Below are 21,668 nucleotides of genomic sequence, written 5' to 3'. Positions count from 1 at the left end.
TGTTGCATTACAACCTGTAATTTAAATTGATTTTTATTTGGATTTAATGTAATGGACATACACAAAATAGTCCAAATTGGTGAAGTGAAAAAAATTACTTGTTTTTAAGTAATTAATTTGCATTTTATTGCATGACATAAGTATTTGATACATCAGAAAAGCAGAACTTAATATTTGGTACAGAAACCTTTGTTTGCAATTACAGAGATCATACGTTTCCTGTAGGTCTTGACCAGGTTTGCACACACTGCAGCAGGGATTTTGGCCCACTCCTCCATACAGACCTTCTCCAGATCCTTCAGGTTTCGGGGCTGTCGCTGGGCAATACGGACTTTCAGCTCCCTCTAAAGATGTTCTATTGAGTTCAGGTCTGGAGACTGGCTAGGCCACTCCAGGACCTTGAGATGCTTCTTACGGAGCCACTCCTTAGTTGCCCTAGCTGTGTGTTTCGGGTCGTTGTCATGCTGGAAGACCCAGCCAAGACCCATCTTCAATGCTCTTACTGAGAGAAGGAGGTTGTTGGCCAAGATCTCGCGATACATGGCCCCATCCATCCTCCCCTCAATACGGTGCAGTCGTCCTGTCCCCTTTGCAGAAAAGCATCCCCAAAGAATGATGTTTCCAACTCCATGCTTCACGGTTGGGATGGTGTTCTTGGGGTTGTACTCATCCTTCTTCTTCCTCCAAACACGGCGAGTGGAGTTTAGACCAAAAAGCTCTATTTTTGTCTCATCAGACCACATGACCTTCTCCCATTCCTCCTCTGGATCATCCAGATGGTCATTGGCAAACTTCAGACGGGCCTGGACATGCGCTGGCTTGAGCAGGGGGACCTTGCGTGCGCTGCAGGATTTTAATCCATGATGGCGTAGTGTGTTACTAATGGTTTTCTTTGAGACTGTGGTCCCAGCTCTCTTCAGGTCATTGACCAGGTCCTGCCGTGTAGTTCTGGGCTGATCCCTCACCTTCCTCATGATCATTGATGCCCCATGAGGTGAGATCTTGCATGGAGCCCCAGACCGAGGATGATTGACCGTCATCTTGAACTTCTTCCATTTTCTAATTATTGCGCCAACAGTTGTTGCCTTCTCACCAAGCTGCTTACCTATTGTCCTGTAGCCCATCCCAGCCTTGTGCAGGTCTACAATTGTATCACTGATGTCCTTACACAGCTCTCTGGTCTTGGCCATTGTGGAGAGGTTGGAGTCTGTTTGATTGAGTGTGTGGACAGGTGTCTTTTATACAGGTAACGAGTTCAAACAGGTGCAGTTAACAGGTAATGAGTGGAGAACAGGTGGGCTTCTTAAAGAAAAACTAACAGGTCTGTGAGAGCCGGAATTCTTACTGGTTGGTAGGTGATCAAATACTTATGTCATGCAATAAAATGCACATTCATTATTTAAAAATCATACAATGTGATTTTCTGGATTTTTTTTTTTCTGGATTCCGTCTCTCACAGTTGAAGTGTACCTATGATAAAAATTACAGACCTCTACATGCTTTGTAAGTAGGAAAACCTGCAAAATCGGCAGTGTATCAAATACTTGTTCTCCCCACTGTACCTTCAGAAGTCACATTATTTAACTAATTAAGTCCACCTGTATGCAATCTAAGTGTCACATGATCTGTCAGAAGATCTCAGTATATATACACCTGTTCTGAAAGGCCCTAAAGAAGACTGATCAGATGTCCGATTAATTGCAATTCATTGCAAAGTCCCTCTTTGCCATGAAAACGAACTTAATCCCAAAAAAACATTTCCACTGCATTTCAGCCCTGCCACAAAAGGACCAGCTGACATCATGTCAGTGATTCTCTAGTTAACACAAGTGAGAGTGTTGACGAGGACAAGGCTGGAGATCACTCTGTCATGCTGATTGAGTTAGAATAACAGACTGGAAGCTTTAAAAGGAGGGTGGTGCTTGAAATCATTGTTCTTCCTCTGTTAACCATGGTTACCTGCAAGGAAACACGTGCCGTCATCATTGCATTGCACAAAAAGGGCTTCACAGGCAAGGATATTGCTGCTAGTAAGATTGCACCTAAATCAACCATTTATCGGATCATCAAGAACTTCAAGGAGAGAGGTTCAATTGTTGTGAAGAAGGCTTCAGGGCGCCCAAGAAAGTCCAGCAAGCGCCAGGACCGTCTCCTAAAGTTGATTCAACTGCGGAATCGGGGCACCACCAGTGCAGAGCTTGCTCAGGAATGGCAGCAGGCAGCTGTGAGTGCATCTGCACGCACAGTGAGGCGAAGACTTTTGGAGGATGGCCTGGTGTCAAAAAGGGAAGCGAGGAAGCCACTTCTCTCCAGGAAAAACATCAGGGACAGACTGATATTCTGCAAAAGGTACAGGGATTGGACTGCTGAGGACTGGGGTAAAGTCATTTTCTCTGATGAATCCCCTTTCCGATTGTTTGGGGCATCCGTAAAAAAGCTTGTCCGGAGAAGACAAGGTGAGCGCTACCATCAGTCCTGTGTCATGCCAACAGTAAAGCATCCTGAGACCATTCATGTGTGGGGTTGCTTCTCAGCCAAGGGAGTGGGCTCACTCACAATTTTGCCTAAGAACACAGCACAGAATGGTACCAACACATCCTCCCAGAGCAACTTCTCCCAGCCATCCAAGAACAGTTTGGTGACGAACAATGCCTTTTCCAGCATCATGGAGCACCTTGCCATAGGGCAAAAGTGATAACTAAGTGGCTCGGGGAACAAAACATCGAAATTTTGGGTCCATGGCCAGGAAACTCCCCAGACCTTAATCCCATTGAGAACTTGTGGTCAATCCTCAAGAGGCGGGTGGACAAACAAAACCCCACAAATTCTGACAAACTCCAAGCATTGATTATGCAAGAATGGGCTGCCATCAGTCAGGATGTGGCCCAGAAGTTATTTGACAGCATGCCAGGGCAGATTGCAGAGGTTTTGAAAAAGAAGGGTCAACACTGCAAATATTGACTCTTTGCACAAACTTAATGTAATTGTCAATAAAATCCTTTGACACTTATGGAATGCTTGTAATTATACTTCAGTATACCATAGTAACATCTGACAAAAATATCTAAAAACACTGAAGCAGCAAACTTTGTGAAGACCAAGACTTGTGTCATTCTCAAAACTTTTGACCACGACTATATTTGAGATTTGAGATTCTTCAAATAGCCACCTTTTGCCTTGATGACAGCTTTGCACACTCTTGGCATTCTCTGACAAAGTTACAAACATGTTATTTTTTTTTTTTTTTGCAAATGCATTGAAAATGAACTACAGGAATATCTCATTTATAGAAGTATTCACACCCCTCAGTCAATACTTTGTAGAAGCACCTTCTTCAGTCTCTAAGAGCTTTCCACACCTTGATTGTGTAACATTCGCCCATTATTATTTTCAAAATTCTTCATGCTCTGTCAAATTGATTGTTGATCATTGCTAGACAGCCATTTTCAGGTCTTGCCAAATATTTTCAAGCAGATTTAAGTCAAAACTGTAACTGAGCCACTGTCTTCTTGGTAAGCAACTCCAGTGTATATTTGGCCTTGTGTTTTAGGTTATTGTCCCATTGAAAGGTGAATTAATCTCCCAGTGTCTGGTGGAAAGCAGACTGAACCAGGTTTTCCTCTAGGATTTTGCCTTTGCTTAGCTCCATTCCGTTTCTTTTTTATCCAGAAAAAATTCCCCCGTCCTTAACGATTACAAACATACCCATAACATGATGAAGCCACCACTATGCCTGAAAATATAGTATCGTGTCCCGTCGGCTGTTGGTGGCTATTGCTGTCAAACAAAGAGTCCGCTTAGGCTGCACCTTGATTATAAGCTTTTATTAATATCACAAGTTTACAGCATAAGTTACAGACCCGCGGTGTCTGGAGAAGCACCGTCCCAAATTAATCTGAATGCTTCTGCCGCCTCTTTGTCTAGCTCATACTTATAAACAATGGCAAAAATGGGTTGCTCCCTCTTTCGTCCAATCACCGGTCTCCCCTGGGGCGTCACCCTAAAACGGACTACTTTTGAACTAACATAAACAACATTCCATTTCTTCATGAAAAACATTTAACAAAGGCATAATCCTAATACACTACAATAGATAGTGGTACTCAGTAATGTGTTGGATTTGCCCCAAACATAACACGTTGTATTCAGGACAAAAAGTGAATCCACTTTGCCACATTCTTTGCAGTATTACTTTAGAGCCTTGTTGCAAACAGGATGAATGTTTTGGAATATTTTTTATTCTGTACAGGCTTCCTTCTTTTCACTTTGTCAATTAGGTTAGTATTGTGGAGTAACTACAATGTCGTGATCCATCCTCAGTTTTCTCCTATCACAGCCATTAAACTCTAATTGTTTAAAGGCACCATTGCCCTCATGGTGAAATCCCTGAGCGGTTTCCTTCCTCTCCGGCAACTGAGTTAGGAAGGACACCTGTATCTTTGCAGTGACTGGGTGTATTGATACACCATCCAAAGTGTAATGAACAACTTCACCATGCTCAAAGGAATGTTCAATGTCTGCGTTTTTTATTTATTTGATCTAGCAATAGTTGCCCTTCTTTGCGAAGAATTGGAAAACAACCCTGCTCTTTGTGGTTGAATCTGTGTTGAATTTGAAAATACACTTTTCTATGCATTTGAGTATTTTTTAAATGCATGCCAATAATTTCCAAGTGTATTTCCAAATACATTCCAATATTTAAACAATAATATCAAAATACTTACACTATCGCTCGAAAGTTTGGGGTCACTTAGAAATGTCCTTGTTTTTGAAAGAAAAGCAATTTTTTGGTCCATTAAAATAACATCAAATTGATCAGAAATACAGTGTAGACATTGTTAATGTTGTAAATGGCTATTGTAGCTGGAAACGGCAGATTTTTAATGGAATATCTACATAGGCATACAGAGGCCCATTATCAGCAACCATCAGTCCTGTGTTCCAATGGCACGTTGTGTTTTGCTAATCCAAGTGATCATTAGAAAACCCTTTTGCAATTATGTTAGCACAGCTGAAAACTGTTGTGCTGATTAAAGAAGCAATAAAACTGGCCTTCTTGAGACTAGTTGAGTATCTGGAGCATCAGCAATTGTGGGTTCGATTACAGGCTCAAAATGGCCAGAAACAAAGAACTTTCTTCTAAAACTCGTCAGTCTATTCTTGTTCTGAGAAACTAAGGCTATTCCATGCGAGAAATTGCCAAGAACCTGAAGATCTCGTACAACGCTGTGTACTACTCCCTTCACAGAACAGCGCAAACTGGCTCTAACCAGAATAGAAAGAGGAGTGGGAGGCCCCGGTGAACAACTGAGCAAGAGGACAAATACATTAGTGTCTAGTTTGAGAAACAGGCGCCTCACAGGTCCTCAACTGGCAGCTTCATTAAATAGCACCATGTAGTAGTATGTCCATGTAAACTTGCACTCCAGTTCAACTTGGGCACACTATGAGTGATGCTCTGGGTGCCAGCAGAATGGATGAGGCACAGCTGAGAGGCTACTACCGTGTGGAGGCCTAGAGAACTTCAACAGGCTAACAAGATGGCCACCTTCTGAATCATAAACACAAGGCTGCTGGCTGCAATGCTCAAGGAGACTCAAACTGCAGGATGTTGTTTCACATTCAAAAGTACAACTAGGACTAGGGGTAGGAATGTGCATCTCTCCCTTTCCAGATTATTCAATACGCATCTACATACAGTGAGGGAAAAAAGTATTTGATCCCCTGCTGATTTTGTATGTTTGCCCACTGACAAAGAAACGACCAGTCTATAATTTTAATGGTAGGTTTATTTGAACAGTGAGAGACAGAATAACAACAAAAAAATCCAGAAAAAAGCATGTCAAAAATGTTATAAATTGATTTGCATTTTAATGAGGGAAATAAGTATTTGACCCCCTCTCAATCAGAAAGACTTCTGGCTCCCAGGTGTCTTTTATACAGGTAATGAGCTGAGATTAGGAGCACACTCTTAAAGGGAGTGCTCCTAATCTCAGCTTGTTACCTGTATAAAAGACACCTGTCCACAGAAGCAATCAATCAATCAGATTCCAAACTCTCCACCATGGCCAAGACCAAAGAGCTCTCCAAGGATGTCAGGGACAAGATTGTAGACCTACACAAGGCTGGAATGGGCTACAAGACCATTGCCAAGCAGCTTGGTGAGAAGGTCACAACAGTTGGTGTGATTATTCGCAAATGGAAGAAACACAAAATAACTGTCAATCTCCCTCGGCCTGGGGCTCCATGCAAGATCTCACCTCGTGGAGTTGCAATGATCATGAGAACGGTGAGGAATCAGCCCAGAACTACACAGGAGGATCTTGTCAATGATCTCAAGGCAGCTGGGATCATAGTCACCAAGAAAACAATTGGTAACACACTACGCCGTGAAGGACTGAAATCCTGCAGCGCCCACAAGGTCCCCCTGCTCAAGAAAGCACATATACAGGCCTGTCTGAAGTTTGCCAATGAACATCTGAATGATTCAGAGGAGAACTGGATGAAAGTGTTGTGGTCAGATGAGACCAAAATCGAGCTCTTTGGCATCAACTCAACTCACCGTGTTTGGAGGAGGAGGAATGCTGCCTATGACCCCAAGAACACCATCCCCACCGTCGAACATGGAGGTGGAAACATTATGCTTATTTCCCTCATTAAAATGTAAATCAATTTATAAAATCTTTGACATGCATTTTTCTGGATTGTTTTGTTGTTATTCTGTCTCTCACTGTTCAAATAAACCTACCATTAAAATTATAGACTGATCATGTCTTTGTCAGTGGGAAAATGTACAAAATCAGAAGGGGGTCAAATACTTTTTTCCCCTCACTGTACATGAGCTCCGATACGATACAGGAACCATAGATTTTAGTTTGAAACGATTCGATGCACTAACATGTGTTGCTGATGAGCTGGATCGGTCTGAGCTGGACTTCTCTCTCTGTGTGTGTAAATGATGTACAGTGGCTTGCGAAAGAATTCACCCCCCTTGGCATTTTTCCTATTTTGTTGCCTTACAACCTGGAATTAAAATGGATTTTTTGGGGGGGGTTTGTATCATTTGATTTACACAACATTTGAAGATGCAAAATATTTTTTATTGTGAAACAAATTAGAAATAAGACAAAAATACAGAACACTTAAGTGTGCATAACTATTCACCCCCCAAAGTCAAGACTTTGTAGAGCCACCTTTTGCAGCAATTACAGCTGCAAGTCTCTTGGGGTATGTCTTTATAAGCTTGGCACATCTAGCCACTGGGATTTTTGCCCATTCTTCAAGGCAAAACTGCTCCAGCTCCTTCATGTTGGATGGGTTCCGCTGGTGTACAGCAATCTGTAAGTCATACCACAGATTCTCAATTGGATTGAGGTCTGGGCTTTGACTAGGCCATTCCAAGACATTTAAATGTTTCCCCTTAAACCACTCAAGTGTTGCTTTAGCAGTATGCTTAGGGTCATTGTCCTGCTGGAAGGTGAACCTCCTTCCCAGTCTCAAATCTCTGGAAGACTGAGACAGGTTTCCCTCAAGAATTTCCCTGTATTTAGCGCCATCCATCATTCCTTAAATTTTTACCAGTTTTCCAGTCCCTGCCGATGAAAAACATCCCCACAGCGTGATGCTGCCACCACCATGCTTCACTGTGGGGATGGTGTTCTCGGGGTGATGAGAGGTGTTGGGTTTGCACCAGACATAGCGTTTTCCTTGATGGCCAAAAACCAAAATTTTTGTCTCATCTGACCAGAGTACCTTCTTCCATATGTTTGGGGAGTCTCCCACATGCCTTTTGGCGAACATCAAACGTGTTTGCTTATTTATTTCTTAAAGCAATGGCTTTTTTCTGGCCACTCTTCCGTAAAGCCCAGCTCTGTGGAGTGTACGGCTTAAAGTGGTCCTATGGACAGATACTCCAATCTCCGCTGTGGAGCTTTGCAGCTCCTTCAGGGTTATCTTTGGTCTCTTTGTTGCCTCTCTGATTAAGGCCCTCCTGCCTGGTCCGTGGGTTTTGGTGGGTGGCCCTCTCTTGGCAGGTTTGTTGTGGTGCCATATTCTTTCAATTTTTTAATGATGGATTTAATGGTGCTCCGTGGGATGTTCAAAGTTTCTGATATTTTTTTATAACCGAACCCTGATCTGTACTTCTCCACAACTTTGTCCCTGACCTGTTTGGAGAGCTCCTTGGTCTTCATGGTGCCGCTTGCTTGGTGGTGCCCCTTGCTTAGTGGTGTTACAGACTCTGGGGCCTTTCAGAACAGGTGTATATATACTGAGATCATGTGACAGATCATGTGACACTTAAATTAAGTCCGCCTGTGTGCAATCTAACTAATTATGTGACTTCTGAAGGTAATTGGTTGCACCAGATCTTATTTAGGGGCTTCATAGCAAAGGGGGTGAATACAGTTGAAGTCAGAAGTTTACATACACTTAGGTTGGAGTCATTGAAACTAGTTTTTCAACCACTCCACAAATGTCTTGTTAAACTATAGTTTTGGCAAGTCGGTTAGGACATCTACTTTGTGCATGACACAAGTAATTTTTCCAACAATTGTTTACAGACAGATTATTTGACTTATAATTCACTGTATCACAATTCCAATGGGTCAGAAGTTTATACTCACTAAGTTGACTGTGCCTTTAAACAGCATGGAAAATTCCAGATAATGATGTTATGGCTTTAGAGGCTTCTGATAGGCTAATTGACAACATTTGAATCAATTGCAGGTGTACCTGTGGATGTATTTCAAGGCCTACCTTCAAACTCAGTGCCTCTTTGCTTGACATCATGGGAAAATCAAAAGAAATCAGCCAAGACCTCAGATTTTTTTTTGTAGACCTCCACAAGTCTGGTTCATCCTTGGGAGCAATTTCCAAATGCCTGAAGGTACCACGTTCATCTGTACAAACAATAGTATGCTAGTATAAACACCATGGGACCACGCATCCGTCATACCGCTCAGGAAGGAGACGCGTTCTGTCTCCTAGAGATTAACGTACTGTGGTGCGAAAAGTCTAAATCAATCCCAGAACAACAGCAAAGGACCTTGTGAAGATGCTGGAGGAAACAGGTACAAAAGTATCTATATCCACAGTAAAACTAGTCCTATATCGACATAACCTGAAAGGCCGCTCAGCAAGGAAGCAGCCACTGCTCCAAAACCGCCATAAAAAAGCCAGACTACGGTTTGCAACTGCACATGGGGACAAAGATCGTACTTTTTGGAGAAATGTCCTCTGGTAAATAAATAAAAATAAATTGGTCATTTAGCAGACGCTCTTATCCAGAGCGACTTACAGGAGCAATTAGGGTTAAGTGCCTTGCTCAAGGGCACATCGACAGGTTTTTCACCTAGTCGGCTCGGGGATTAGAACCAGCGACCTTTTGGTTACTGGCACAACGCTCTTAACCACTAAGCTACCTGCCGCCCGCAGGTATGTGGTCCTCTGTAGCTCAGCTGGTAGAGCACGGCGCTTGTAACGCCAAGGTAGTGGGTTCAATCCCCGGGACCACCCATACACAAAAATGTATGCACGCACGACTGTAAGTCGCTTTGGATAAAAGCGTCTGCTAAATGGCATATTATTATTATTATTATTATAGGTACGGTGGTTGTACGGTTTCATCATCTGGTCTGATGAAACAAAAACAGAACTGTTTGGCCATAATGACTATCATTATGTTTGGAGGAAAAAGGGGTTGGCTTGCAAGCCGAAGAACACCATCCCAACCGTGAAGCACGGGGGTGGCAGCATCATGCTGTGGGGGTGCTTTGCTGCAGGGGGGACTGGTGCACTTCACAAAATAGATGGCATCATGAGGAAGGACAATTATGTGGATATATTGAAGCAACATCTCAAGACATCAGTCAGGAAGTTAAAGCTTGGTCGCAAATGGGTCTTCCAAATGGACAATGACCCAAAGCATACTTGAAAAGTTGTGGCAAAATGGCTTAAGGACAACAAAGTCAAGGTATTGGAGTGGCCATCACAAAGCCCTGACCTCAATCCTATAGAAAATGTGTGGGCAGAACTGAAAAAGCGTGTGCGAGCAGTTACACCAGCTCTGTCAGGAGGAATGGGCCAAAATTCACCCAACTTATTGTGGGAAGCTTGTGGAAGGCTACCTGAAATGTTTGACCCAAGTTAAACAAAGGCAATGCTACCAAATACTAATTCAAATCAAATCAAATTGTATTTGTCACATACGTGTTTAGCAGATGTTATAGCGGGTGTAGCGAAATGCTTGTAATTGAGTGTATGTAAACTTCTGACCCACTGGGAATGTGATGAAATAAATAAAAGCTGAAATAAATCATTCTCTCTACAATTATTCTGACATTTCACATTCTTAAAATAAAAGTGGTGATCCTAACTGACCTAAGACAGGGGATATTTACAAGGATTAAATGTCAGGAATTGTGAAAAACTGAGTTTAAATGTATTTGGCTAAGGTGTATGTAAACTTCCGACTTCAACTGTACATATGCACGCACCACTTTCCGTTAATTTATGTAGTCTGTTTTTTAAGGGGGGCATATATATTGGGTTCTGAAATCACCATCACCCACTAATTAACTAGTCGTTTTTGCAGATGAAGTGTTTGAGATAGCTAATTTGTAAACGATAACTATTGACACGTTACTATGACAAAGCCACACCTTTGGATTTCACCCCCAGTCTCAAATTCGAAATGTTTACAGTGATCTTCTCCTCTCGTGTCGGCCATGCAGTACACCTTGGTGTCCTCGTTATGAAATTATCAACTTTACCCTGTATATCTAAAAATGACTATATATACACACTGATTGTTTTAAGCTAAACTACCAAAACTGCTGCGGAAACTGAAAAATCAAAATCAAAATCTATTGTAGGCCTTGCCTGGTTACCCAGACTTTTGGCTCCGGCCAAACGCTACGCCACGCCCAGCGAACAATACAGCAGCGGAATAATTCTGTTTGAGTCGTCAGGCAATTGTAAGCCCCGTTCAGCAGGTATAGCCAGATCAGAGTTGTCTCCGTTACCTTACTTTTAACTAATTCAACAGCGCATAGATAACAACCTAACATATTAAAAGTCAACACTAACCTAGCAGTTTGACACCGAAGGAGAGAGGACGCATCAGTTGTCACAAAAGAAGAGGTATTTTCGAAAAGCCAGAAAGAATGTAATATGAGCAAAGATTGTTAGTGGCGATTCGTAACCTTTGAATCTATTTTCTGACCAACGCATTCTGCATTTGCATTGGTTTGGGGTCCGCTGACCGATGCACTTGCATCTTAAACATTTGAATTGGGGACTGATGCGTATCGGTGAATTGTTACATCCCTAACTATGAGCCTACATCAGTGTAAGAATCAACACAATAAATATGTGATGAACATCACATGCCAACATAAAAAAAATAGCTTGTGTGGCTAATCCTTCATCAAACAGGCTGATTTGATCTTTTTTTTAACACATCTTTCCTGAGTCCTCCTCCCTCCTTGATGTACTCACCACATCGTAGCCAGTAGGCGCTCTGTTTCGCGAGGCCACCACCCCCACGCCAGTGATGGGGTCCATGGGCAACTCCGGCAGTGCATCTGAAAGGTCCCGAACCTCAGGCATCATCGGAGAGTTCTGGGGAAGGAAGAAACGCAGCTAGGTTTCAGCGCCTCCAGAAATGTCTGATAGGCTAGATTGGGTTGAAAAGGGCAAGAGAAACAGGTTTAATGTAAAAGTTAAGCACAGATCTATGTTATGTTATGTTATCTATGTTAAGCACAGATCTATGTTATGGACCCAGTGCTAGTGACTGGTAGCAAGACACGCTGGCTATGGTAAAAGATTAGAGGAGGTGTCCAACATTTTCTAGCATGAGGGCTACTTTTAAATTATGAAACATGTCACATGCTACTCATACATTTATTTTCTTAGCTTTCAAATAAGCAGGTCTTTGTATTTTCCAGAATTACTTATTCGGTTTTATTCTTCCTGGTTTGGGATTTTTTTTTAACTCTCAAAATTACAATTATTCATAGAGAAACAATAACATGTGCTGTTCTGAGTCCATGTCAATGGTTAACTCACATCCGAATACCATTTTTGAATAAAAATAAATACATTTAGATTTGAGTACAATATCTCTTTAATTGCGCATTTTGCGAGTGAGGAATGGGCTGGTCTAGCGATGTTTTTGCTTCTGCAAAACAAAAAGGCCACGCGATTGATACAAATAATAATGATTCTGCCAGGTAAGCCTAAAGGTAAGCCTAAAGGTAAGCCTAAAGGTAAGCCTAAAGGTAAGCCTTTGCAGTTAACATTTAATTGAGAAGGTTTTGGGGAAAGTCTGAGCGATTTTTTGCGGAGCGGGGGAAAGGACGTTGAGATCCGTAGCGGTGAGCAAAGACCACTCTGTGAGCAATGAGGGGGATTTCCAACCAGTCAATTCAATAGTATATATATATATATATATATATATATACACATATACAGTGGGGGAAAAAAGTATTTAGTCAGCCACCAATTGTGCAAGTTCTCCCACTTAAAAAGATGAGAGAGGCCTGTAATTTTCATCATAGGTACACGTCAACTATGACAGACAAATTGAGATTTTTTTTCTCCAGAAAATCACATTGTAGGATTTTTTATGAATTTATTTGCAAATTATGGTGGAAAATAAGTATTTGGTCAATAACAAAAGTTTCTCAATACTTTGCTATATACCCTTTGTTGGCAATGACACAGGTCAAACGTTTTCTGTAAGTCTTCACAAGGTTTTCACACACTGTTGCTGGTATTTTGGCCCATTCCTCCATGCAGATCTCCTCTAGAGCAGTGATGTTTTGGGGCTGTCGCTGGGCAACACGGACTTTCAACTCCCTCCAAAGATTTTCTATGGGGTTGAGCTCTGGAGACTGGCTAGGCCACTCCAGGACCTTGAAATGCTTCTTACGAAGCCACTCCTTCGTTGCCCGGGTGGTGTGTTTGGGATCATTGTCATGCTGAAAGACCCAGCCACGTTTCATCTTCAATGCCCTTGCTGATGGAAGGAGGTTTTCACTCAAAATCTCACGATACATGGCCCCATTCATTCTTTCCTTTACACGGATCAGTCGTCCTGGTCCCTTTGCAGAAAAACAGCCCCAAAGCATGATGTTTCCACCCCCATGCTTCACAGTAGTTATGGTGTTCTTTGGATGCAACTCAGCATTCTTTGTCCTCCAAATACGACGAGTTGAGTTTTTACCAAAAAGTTATATTTTGGTTTCATCTGACCATATGACATTCTCCCAATCCTCTTCTGGATCATCCAAATGCACTGTAGCAAACTTCAGACGGGCCTGGACATGTACTGGCTTAAGCAGGGGGACACGTCTGGCACTGCAGGATTTGAGTCCCTGGCGGCGTAGTGTGTTACTGATGGTAGGCTTTGTTCCTTTGGTCCCAGCTCTCTGCAGGTCATTCACTAGGTCCCCCCGTGTGGTTCTGGGATTTTGCTCACCGTTCTTGTGATCATTTTGACCCCACGGGGTGAGATCTTGCGTGGAGCCCCAGATCGAGGGAGATTATCAGTGGTCTTGTATGTCTTCCATTTCCTAATAATTGCTCCCACAGTTGATTTCTTCAAACCAAGCTGCTTACCTATTGCAGATTCAGTCTTCCCAGCCTGGTGCAGGTCTACAATTTTGTTTCTGGTGTCCTTTGACAGCTCTTTGGTCTTGGCCATAGTGGAGTTTGGAGTGTGACTGTTTGAGGTTGTGGACAGGTGTCTTTTATACTGATAACAAGTTCAAACAAGTGCCATTAATACAGGTAACGAGTGGAGGACAGAGGAGCCTCTTAAAGAAGAAGTTACAGGTCTGTGAGAGCCAGAAATCTTGCTTGTTTGTAGGTGACCACATACTTATTTTCCACCATAATTTGCAAATAAATTCATTAAAAATCCTACAATGTGATTTTCTGGAATTCTTTTTCTCATTTTGTCTGTCATAGTTGACGTGTAGCTATGATGAAAATTACAGGCCTCTCTCATCTTTTTAAGTGGGAGAACTTGCACAATTGGTGGCTGACTAAATACTTTTTTCCCCCACTGTATATATATATATATATATAAGTTCTCCCACTTAAAAAGATGAGAGAGGCCTGTAATTTTCATCATAGGTACACGTCAACTATGACAGACAAAATGAGGAAAAGAAATCCAGAAAATCACATTGTAGGATTTTTAATGAATTTATTTGCAAATTATGGTGGAAAATAAGTATTTGGTCAATAACAAAAGTTTCTCAATACTTTGTTATATACCCTTTGTTGGCAATGACACAGGTCAAACGTTTTCTTTAAGTCTTCACAAGGTTTTCAACCACTGTTGCTGGTATTTTGGCCCATTCCTCCATGCAGATCTCCTCTAGAGCAGTGATGTTTTGGGGCTGTCGCTGGGCAACACAGACTTTCAACTCCCTCCAAAGATTTTCTATGGGGTTGAGATCTGGAGACTGGCTAGGCCACTCCAGGACCTTGAAATGCTTCTTACGAAGCCACTCCTTCGTTGCCCGGGCGGTGTGTTTGGGATCATTGTCATGCTGAAAGACCCAGCCACGTTTCATCTTCAATGCCCTTGCTGATGGAAGGTTTTCACTCAAAATCTCACGATACATGGCCCCATTCATTCTTTCCTTTACACGGATCAGTCGTCCTGGTCCTATTGCAGAAAAACAGCCCCAAAGCATGATGTTTCCACCCCCATGCTTCACAGTAGGTATGGTGTTCTTTGGATGCAACTCAGCATTCTTTGTCCTCCAAACACGACGAGTTTAGTTTTGACCAAAAACTTCTATTTTGGTTTCATCTGACCATATGACATTCTCCCAATCCTCTTCTGGATCATCCAAATGCACTCTAGCAAACTTCAGACGGGCCTGGACATGTACTGGCTTAAGCAGTGGGACACGTCTGGCACTGCAGGATTTGAGTCCCTGGCGGCGTAGTGTGTTACTGATGGTAGGCTTTGTTACTTTGGTCCCAGCTCTCTGCAGGTCATTCACTAGGTCCCCCCGTGTGGTTCTGGGATTTTTGCTCACCGTTCTTGTGATCATTTTGACCCCACGGGGTGAGATCTTGTGTGGAGCCCCAGATCGAGGGAGATTATCAGTGGTCTTGTATGTCTTCCATTTCCTAATAATTGCTCCCACAGTTGATTTCTTCAAACCAAGCTGCTTACCTATTGCAGATTCAGTCTTCCCAGCCTGGTGCAGGTCTACAATTTTGTTTCTGGTGTCCTTTGACAGCTCTTTGGTCTTGGCCATAGTGGACTTTGGAGTGTGACTGTTTGAGGTTGTGGACAGGTGTCTTTTATACTGATAACAAGTTCAAACAGGTGCCATTAATACAGGTAACGAGTGGAGGACAGAGGAGCCTCTTAAAGAAGAAGTTACAGGTCTGTGAGAGCCAGAAATCTTGCTTGTTTGTAGGTGACCAAATACTTATTTTCCACCATAATTTGAAAATAAATTCATTAAAAATTCTACAATGTGATTTTCTGGAGAAAAAAAATTCTCAATTTGTCTGTCATAGTTGACGTGTACCTATGATGAAAATTACAGGCCTCATCTTTTTAAGTGGGAGAACTTGCACAATTGGTGGCTGACTAAATACTTTTTTCCCCCACTGTATATACACATACATACATACATACATACATACATACATACATACATACATACATACATACATACATACATCTCAATTCCTGATAGTAGAGAAGCTTGAAGTGTCTGATAGCTACTTGTGAGACTTGTTAATGAAAGTTTGCGGTGGAACACGTGAAAAATACATGTACTTTCAGAATTGTTTGGAGAGCTACTCATAGGTGGGCAGCGAGCTACTACTGCGTACAGCCCAGTACATCACTGGGGCCAAGCTTCCTGCCATCCAGGACCTCTATACCAGGCGGTGTCAGAGGAAGGCCCTAAAAATTGTCAAAAGACTCCAGCCGCCCTAGTCATGGACTGTTCTCTCTGCTACCGCACGGCAGGCGGTACCGGGGCACCAAGTCTAGGTCCAAAAGGCTTCTTAACAGCTTCTACCCCCAAGCCATAAGACTCCTGAACAGCTAAACATGGCTACCCGGACTATGTGCATTGCCCCCCCCACCCCACCCCACCTCCTCTTTTACGCTGCTGCTACTCTCTGTTTATTATCTATGTAGTCACTTTAACTCTACCCACATGTACATATTACCTCAATTACCTCGACTAACCAGTGCCCCCGCACATTGACTCTGTACCCCCTGTATATAGCCTCCCTACTGTTATTTTATTTTACCGCTGCTCTTTAATTAACACTTATTGTTCTTAAAACTGCATTGTTGGTTAAGGGCTTGTAAGTATGCATTTCACTCTAAGGTCTACTTACACCTGTTGTATTCAGTGCATGTGGCAAATACAGCAGCCAACTTCAGAATGTAACAGGCTGTTAACTGCCATTTCAGGTGAAAACTCAATAAAACAAGTCTCAAATATAAATGAAAATGTCTATACATTTCAGCTGTTTTAAAAACATTAGTCTATTAGTATTTTTACGATATGAATGTTGGGCTCAATGAGACAATTCTGTTTACACCGATCTGCTTAGAGTGGGGGCAAGTGTCATGCGCGACCTCAGGAGGTAGCGGTCGAGACGTGAGAAATAAGTTTACGTTACAGTAATATCTCTCCAGAATCATCGATACCTCTCGAGAATCTCTCGAAATTCTCCTCAACTCTCGTCACTGAGAATAGACCCTTAGACCACAAACTACTTTAGAAGTTGGAGACCTGGGCCCAGATTCACAAGACCTTAGGAAGAAATGCATTCTTAACTGAAATGTTTTCCTTAAGCAAAGTTGCTATTCCTCAAAAAGGTTATTAGAAATGTTATTGCGTTGTTGCGAAAATAAATGTTTCGATTCTTGAAAATAAAGCTCTTGAATTTGTTCTAAACCCTTGTCTTAAACTCAGGGCAGTGAGAGAAAAAGCTCATGAAAGCAATTGAACATTCAACTGAACATTTCAGTATTGATTATTTTAAACCCGAGAACATGTTTTAGAACAGTAATCTCAGTAAGAAATATGCTAACTAGATAGCTAGCTAAAACAGTTGCCTAGCAACAAACACCTTAAGAAGATTTGTAAGAAGATATTTGAGACGTTTTTAAGTGTCACGTCTCCTCTCGTTGCTGCTCCCCTCCAGCGCTCTGATTCGCCGGTCTACTGAGCGCACCACCTCGGCAACACCGGAATGGAAACCCAACGCACCCTAATCACCTCCAGCGCACCTGCACCTCATCATCTCATCACCACCCCTATTTAGCCCGGGACTGTTCTGGATGATGTTGTGTGTGATTGTTTAGCTTCGTGTCGGTTCCTCTATCTTTGTTATTTCTCTTTGTCATTGTTTGAGTAAACCTTGACCTTGTTCATTCCTGCGTCTGCCTCTTCGTATACTCAGTACTCGTCACAGTAAGAAAATCATGAAATCTTAAGATATTGTTGAGGAATTTTCTTAAGAAAAAAAAAAAAGTTCATAAGATACAATACCATTAGGAGGATCAACCCCAGAATAATTACCAAGAGGCAAGTTCAAAATGACAAAAAAAAGTATTAACTTATAATAATAATAATAATAATAATATGCCATTTAGCAGACGCTTTTATCCAAAGCGACTTACAGTCGTGCGTGCATGCATTTTTGTGTATGGGTGGTCCCGGGGATCGAACCCACTACCTTGGCGTTACAAGCGCTGTGCTCTACCAGCTGAGCTACAGAGGACCACAAGCTTGTTAATAAAACTAAACCACAATAGCCTACTTTTGGAGTGTTGAACTAGCAGGTTCATAGAATGATGATCCCATCTTACATTAAGGGGATTGGAATTAGCCTACTGTTAGACCAGGCAGGGACTCATTATACAGTGCCTTCAAAAAGGATGCATGTTTTGGAATATTTTTTATTCTGTACAAGCTTCCTTCTTTACAAGCTTCCTCCTCAGTTTTCTCCTATCACAGCCATTAAACTCAGTAACTGTTTTAAAGTCACCATTGGCCTCATGGTGAATTCCTGGAGCGGTTTCCTTCCTCACTGGCAACTGAGTTAGGAAGGACACCTGTATCTTTGTAGTGACTGGGTGTATTGATACACCATCCAACGTGTAATTAACTTCACCATGCTCAAAGAGATATTCAATGTCTGCTTTTTTATTTTTACCCATCTACCAATAGGTGCCCTTCTTTGCGAGGCATTGGAAAACCTCCCTGGTCTTTGTCGGTGAATCTGTGTTTGAAATTCACTGCTGGACTGAGGGACCTTACAGATAATTGTATGTGTGGGGTACAGAGATGAGGTAGTCAATCAAAAATCATGTTAAACACTATTATTGCCATACAACTTATTATGTCACTTGGTAAGCACATTTTTACTCCTTAATTTATTTAGGCTTGCCATAAAAGGGGTTGAATACTTATTGACTCAAGACATCAAAGACTTTTAATTTGTAATTAATTTTTAAGAATTTCGAAAAAAAAACATAATTCCACTTTGACGTTATGGGGTATTGTGTGTAGGCCAGTGACAAAAAATCTAAATGTAATCCATTTTAAATTCAGGCTGTAAAACAACAAAATGTAGAAAAAGTCAAGGGGTGTGAATACTTTCTGAAGGCACTGTATGAGTAATTCATATTTTCAATGCATTTTGAAACGATAAACGCTACAAAAATATTTGGATCACACTATCCTCTCTGCTTCTCCTCAATTCAGCAGACTGCAGAAGACGGGTTTCAAACCAAGAGAAATTTGATCCAATCAATCATATTCACCTTTGGTCTCAACAGTCTCACTGGGGCCCTTAAAACTGTGCCCTTCCTCTGTGCAGACCACAGAATCCCACAGCCTCATTCCTCCTGTGACTTCACACAACAAAACACAAAAGCTTCATGACAGCACCTCAGAAACACCAATAGAACAATACATCCACTGTTCCAGGCGGGGCACAAACACTAAGCAACTAGAGCCAAACAGCACCTGAACATGTTGGAACAACATCTCACAGTGGGTCACCCAGTTGCAGTGGGAGGGGACAGGATACTCGTTTTGACCAGAGGAGAGCTCAGTTTCACCAGAGAGGATGTGGCCTGATTATGACCATTTACCACTGCCTAATAGACAAGACGAGCAGGATTTCTCTGATGTCTACCTGAAAGCAAACTTGATCAAATGCTAGTTAACAAAACAAGAAGAAAATGTCAGGCTACACGGAGAGACAACAATGGACATGTATTAAGGAAAAGCTGATTGCTCTGGATTCAAATTACTCAGAGGTAAAAAGGGTAACCTGGCCTCCTTAATAACAAACAGAATCAGATTGCTTTGGAAGTGCTTAGCAGAATTAGAGATGGCAAAGAACACTGTCGTCTCGAACAGCGCAGCAAAAATGGGTTCCACTGATTCACAGACAGGACACGGAATGGAGGTCCTGACCTGGCAGTCTGGGTGTGATGATTTAAACGTTAAAAAGTTGAATCTCTCCACAACATTTAAAAACACAGTGCAGTTATCACACAACTACCACTAACAGGCAGGGCTCTAAAGTGCGACGAAATATGTTCCTGGGCGACCAGGAGTTTTATTTTGGGAGCACTGATACCCATAAGCACTCCGTTACGTTGCGCCGGATGTCCTGCATATCAATGGAGACGCCGCATACTTAAGATTTTTTCTCTCCTTCATCTTCAGTCCAGCCAGAGTCCGTTGAAGAACAGGTAATGACCAAACCACAGAAGAAGAAAATGTGGTTTTCGGTGATGGATTTATGGGATAGCTAGCAACTTGTTAACAATGACCTATTCCTATAAGTGAGTACTACTGTATTTGAATAGTAATGTTAACTAATACACATTGGCTGTTAAGCCAATTATATTGACTGTTGCCTCCCGTTTAAGTTTATTGTGATGGTAATGACGTTTGTTTTTTATTATAATTATTAGGTGGAGGTCGCTAGCTACAATGGTATCTTCAACCTAGCCTAGCTTTTAGCTAGCTAGCTGCTCTGCAGTGCAAGCTAGCTTGACTTGCTATAACATTAGAGAAACAAGTTGAGGAAAAAGTAACAAAACATGTTTTATTATCACCTGAAACAATATATTTATCCTGTAGTGAATGAAAAGGTAATTTTGCAATCTTCCAAAATAAATGTGATCTTTGACGAGAGACAGGCTCTCCTCCATCTTGCATTACACTACACTTGTCCGTTCAGTAGCGGGACAAGACTCCGTGAAGATGACGTACGGCGTAATTTACATTTTAGTCATTTAGAAGACGCTCTTATCCAGAGTGACTTACAGTAGTGAGTGCATACATTTTAATACTTTTTTCGTACTTAATGAAATACGTCACAATGGAAACGGGGCATAAGGCTTCGCTGTGCCGTTGTTTCCGAGCGCCCTAGATAAACAAGCAAGTGCAGATTTGTTAGCGCCATGTTCACACCATTACTACAGCAAAAACGGCTTGCTTCTAGCCCAACCAGCTCAAAAGATCTGACCCATATTACCGGCGCAACACACATATCTTCCTATAGCAGTAGCGGATAACCAGGAAAGCATTTTACATTCTGTGGCGTACAGCAGGTCAGCCACCAGGGGGAGACTTGTCGAGGCCTGGTAACAGATGGAGTATACAGCACGAGGCGGTGGCTCCATCTGCCAGGTCTCGACGGGCTCCTGGACAGGACTAATTGGGGCTGATTGGGAGCTGGTGAGTAATTAAGGGCGGATTGCTCACCAGCTGTGCAAGGCCCATAAAGCTGCGAGAAGGGCAGCATATGAGAGAGGACTGGGGGAAGTAACGGTATCCTGGAGAGGGTCTCATGGGGGAGACCTAACCTTTTCTTTTGATTATTTTATTAATAAACACCCTTGAAACCGAGCTAATCATACTCTGTCCGTGTCTGATCTGTGTAAACGTCTTGACCCAACCCCCTGATCTGCCACAAGTGGTGGAGAATGCGGGCATTTTGATAACGTGGTCAGATCAGGGTTGACGTTTACACAGCATCAGCGGACGAGTTGATAGCTCAGTTCGTCCGGGTCCAACAAGCACAACAGGCGGTTCAGGAACAAACGTTGGAGGAACAGCGACTACAAAACGTCCGCCTCGTGGAGGAAGTCAGGAAGCTGCAAGGAGGAGCGTCTCCTGAAACCCATCCCAACCCGTTTTTAATCAAGCTAGCGGAAGACGATGACATTGAAACATACCTCTGTACGTTTGAACGGACAGCGCTGGATGGCCAAGGCCAAAGTGGGCAAAGTCTGCTGGCCCCGTTCCTCTCTGGGAATGCCCAAAAGGTGTATTGGGACCTGAACGACTAACAGGCAGCTAACTACGACGGACTCAAAACGGGAGATACTCAGCCGCTACGGGTACAGCCTGGCCCATCGGGCTCAACGGTTCCACGACTGGAGGTTCGTACCCGACGCATCCCCCCGAGCCCAGATGAGCGACCTTCTGCGCGTCACCAGGGCATGGCTCCTAACCGACGTATCCACCCTCTCCCTCCTCAACATAGTGGTCCTGGATCGCTTCGTACGGGCGCTACCCCACGACATGAAGAGGGCAGCGAGCCTATGCGCGCCCAAGACCTTGGAGGGC

At 42.6% G+C, this 21,668-nt stretch overlaps 1 protein-coding gene across 2 annotated transcripts in view; it reads right to left on the bottom strand.

Annotated features, from left to right (window-relative positions):
- mvb12ba (multivesicular body subunit 12Ba) overlaps positions 1-21,668 on the bottom strand; it is a 61,372-nt gene that overhangs the window by 29,136 nt on the left and 10,568 nt on the right. For both annotated transcript variants that reach the window (XM_041897333.2, XM_041897332.2), the window contains exon 2: positions 11,500-11,622. In XM_041897333.2, the coding sequence (XP_041753267.2) occupies positions 11,500-11,613 (114 nt within the window). In that variant the 5' untranslated portion in view covers positions 11,614-11,622. The remainder of the gene's footprint in view (positions 1-11,499; positions 11,623-21,668) is intronic.

This window comes from Coregonus clupeaformis, chromosome 15 (genome assembly GCF_020615455.1).
Source record: "Coregonus clupeaformis isolate EN_2021a chromosome 15, ASM2061545v1, whole genome shotgun sequence".
Lineage (NCBI taxonomy): Eukaryota > Metazoa > Chordata > Actinopteri > Salmoniformes > Salmonidae > Coregonus > Coregonus clupeaformis.
The sequence above is the reverse complement of the archived record's forward strand: the minus strand, read 5'-3'. Positions and strand labels throughout refer to the sequence as shown.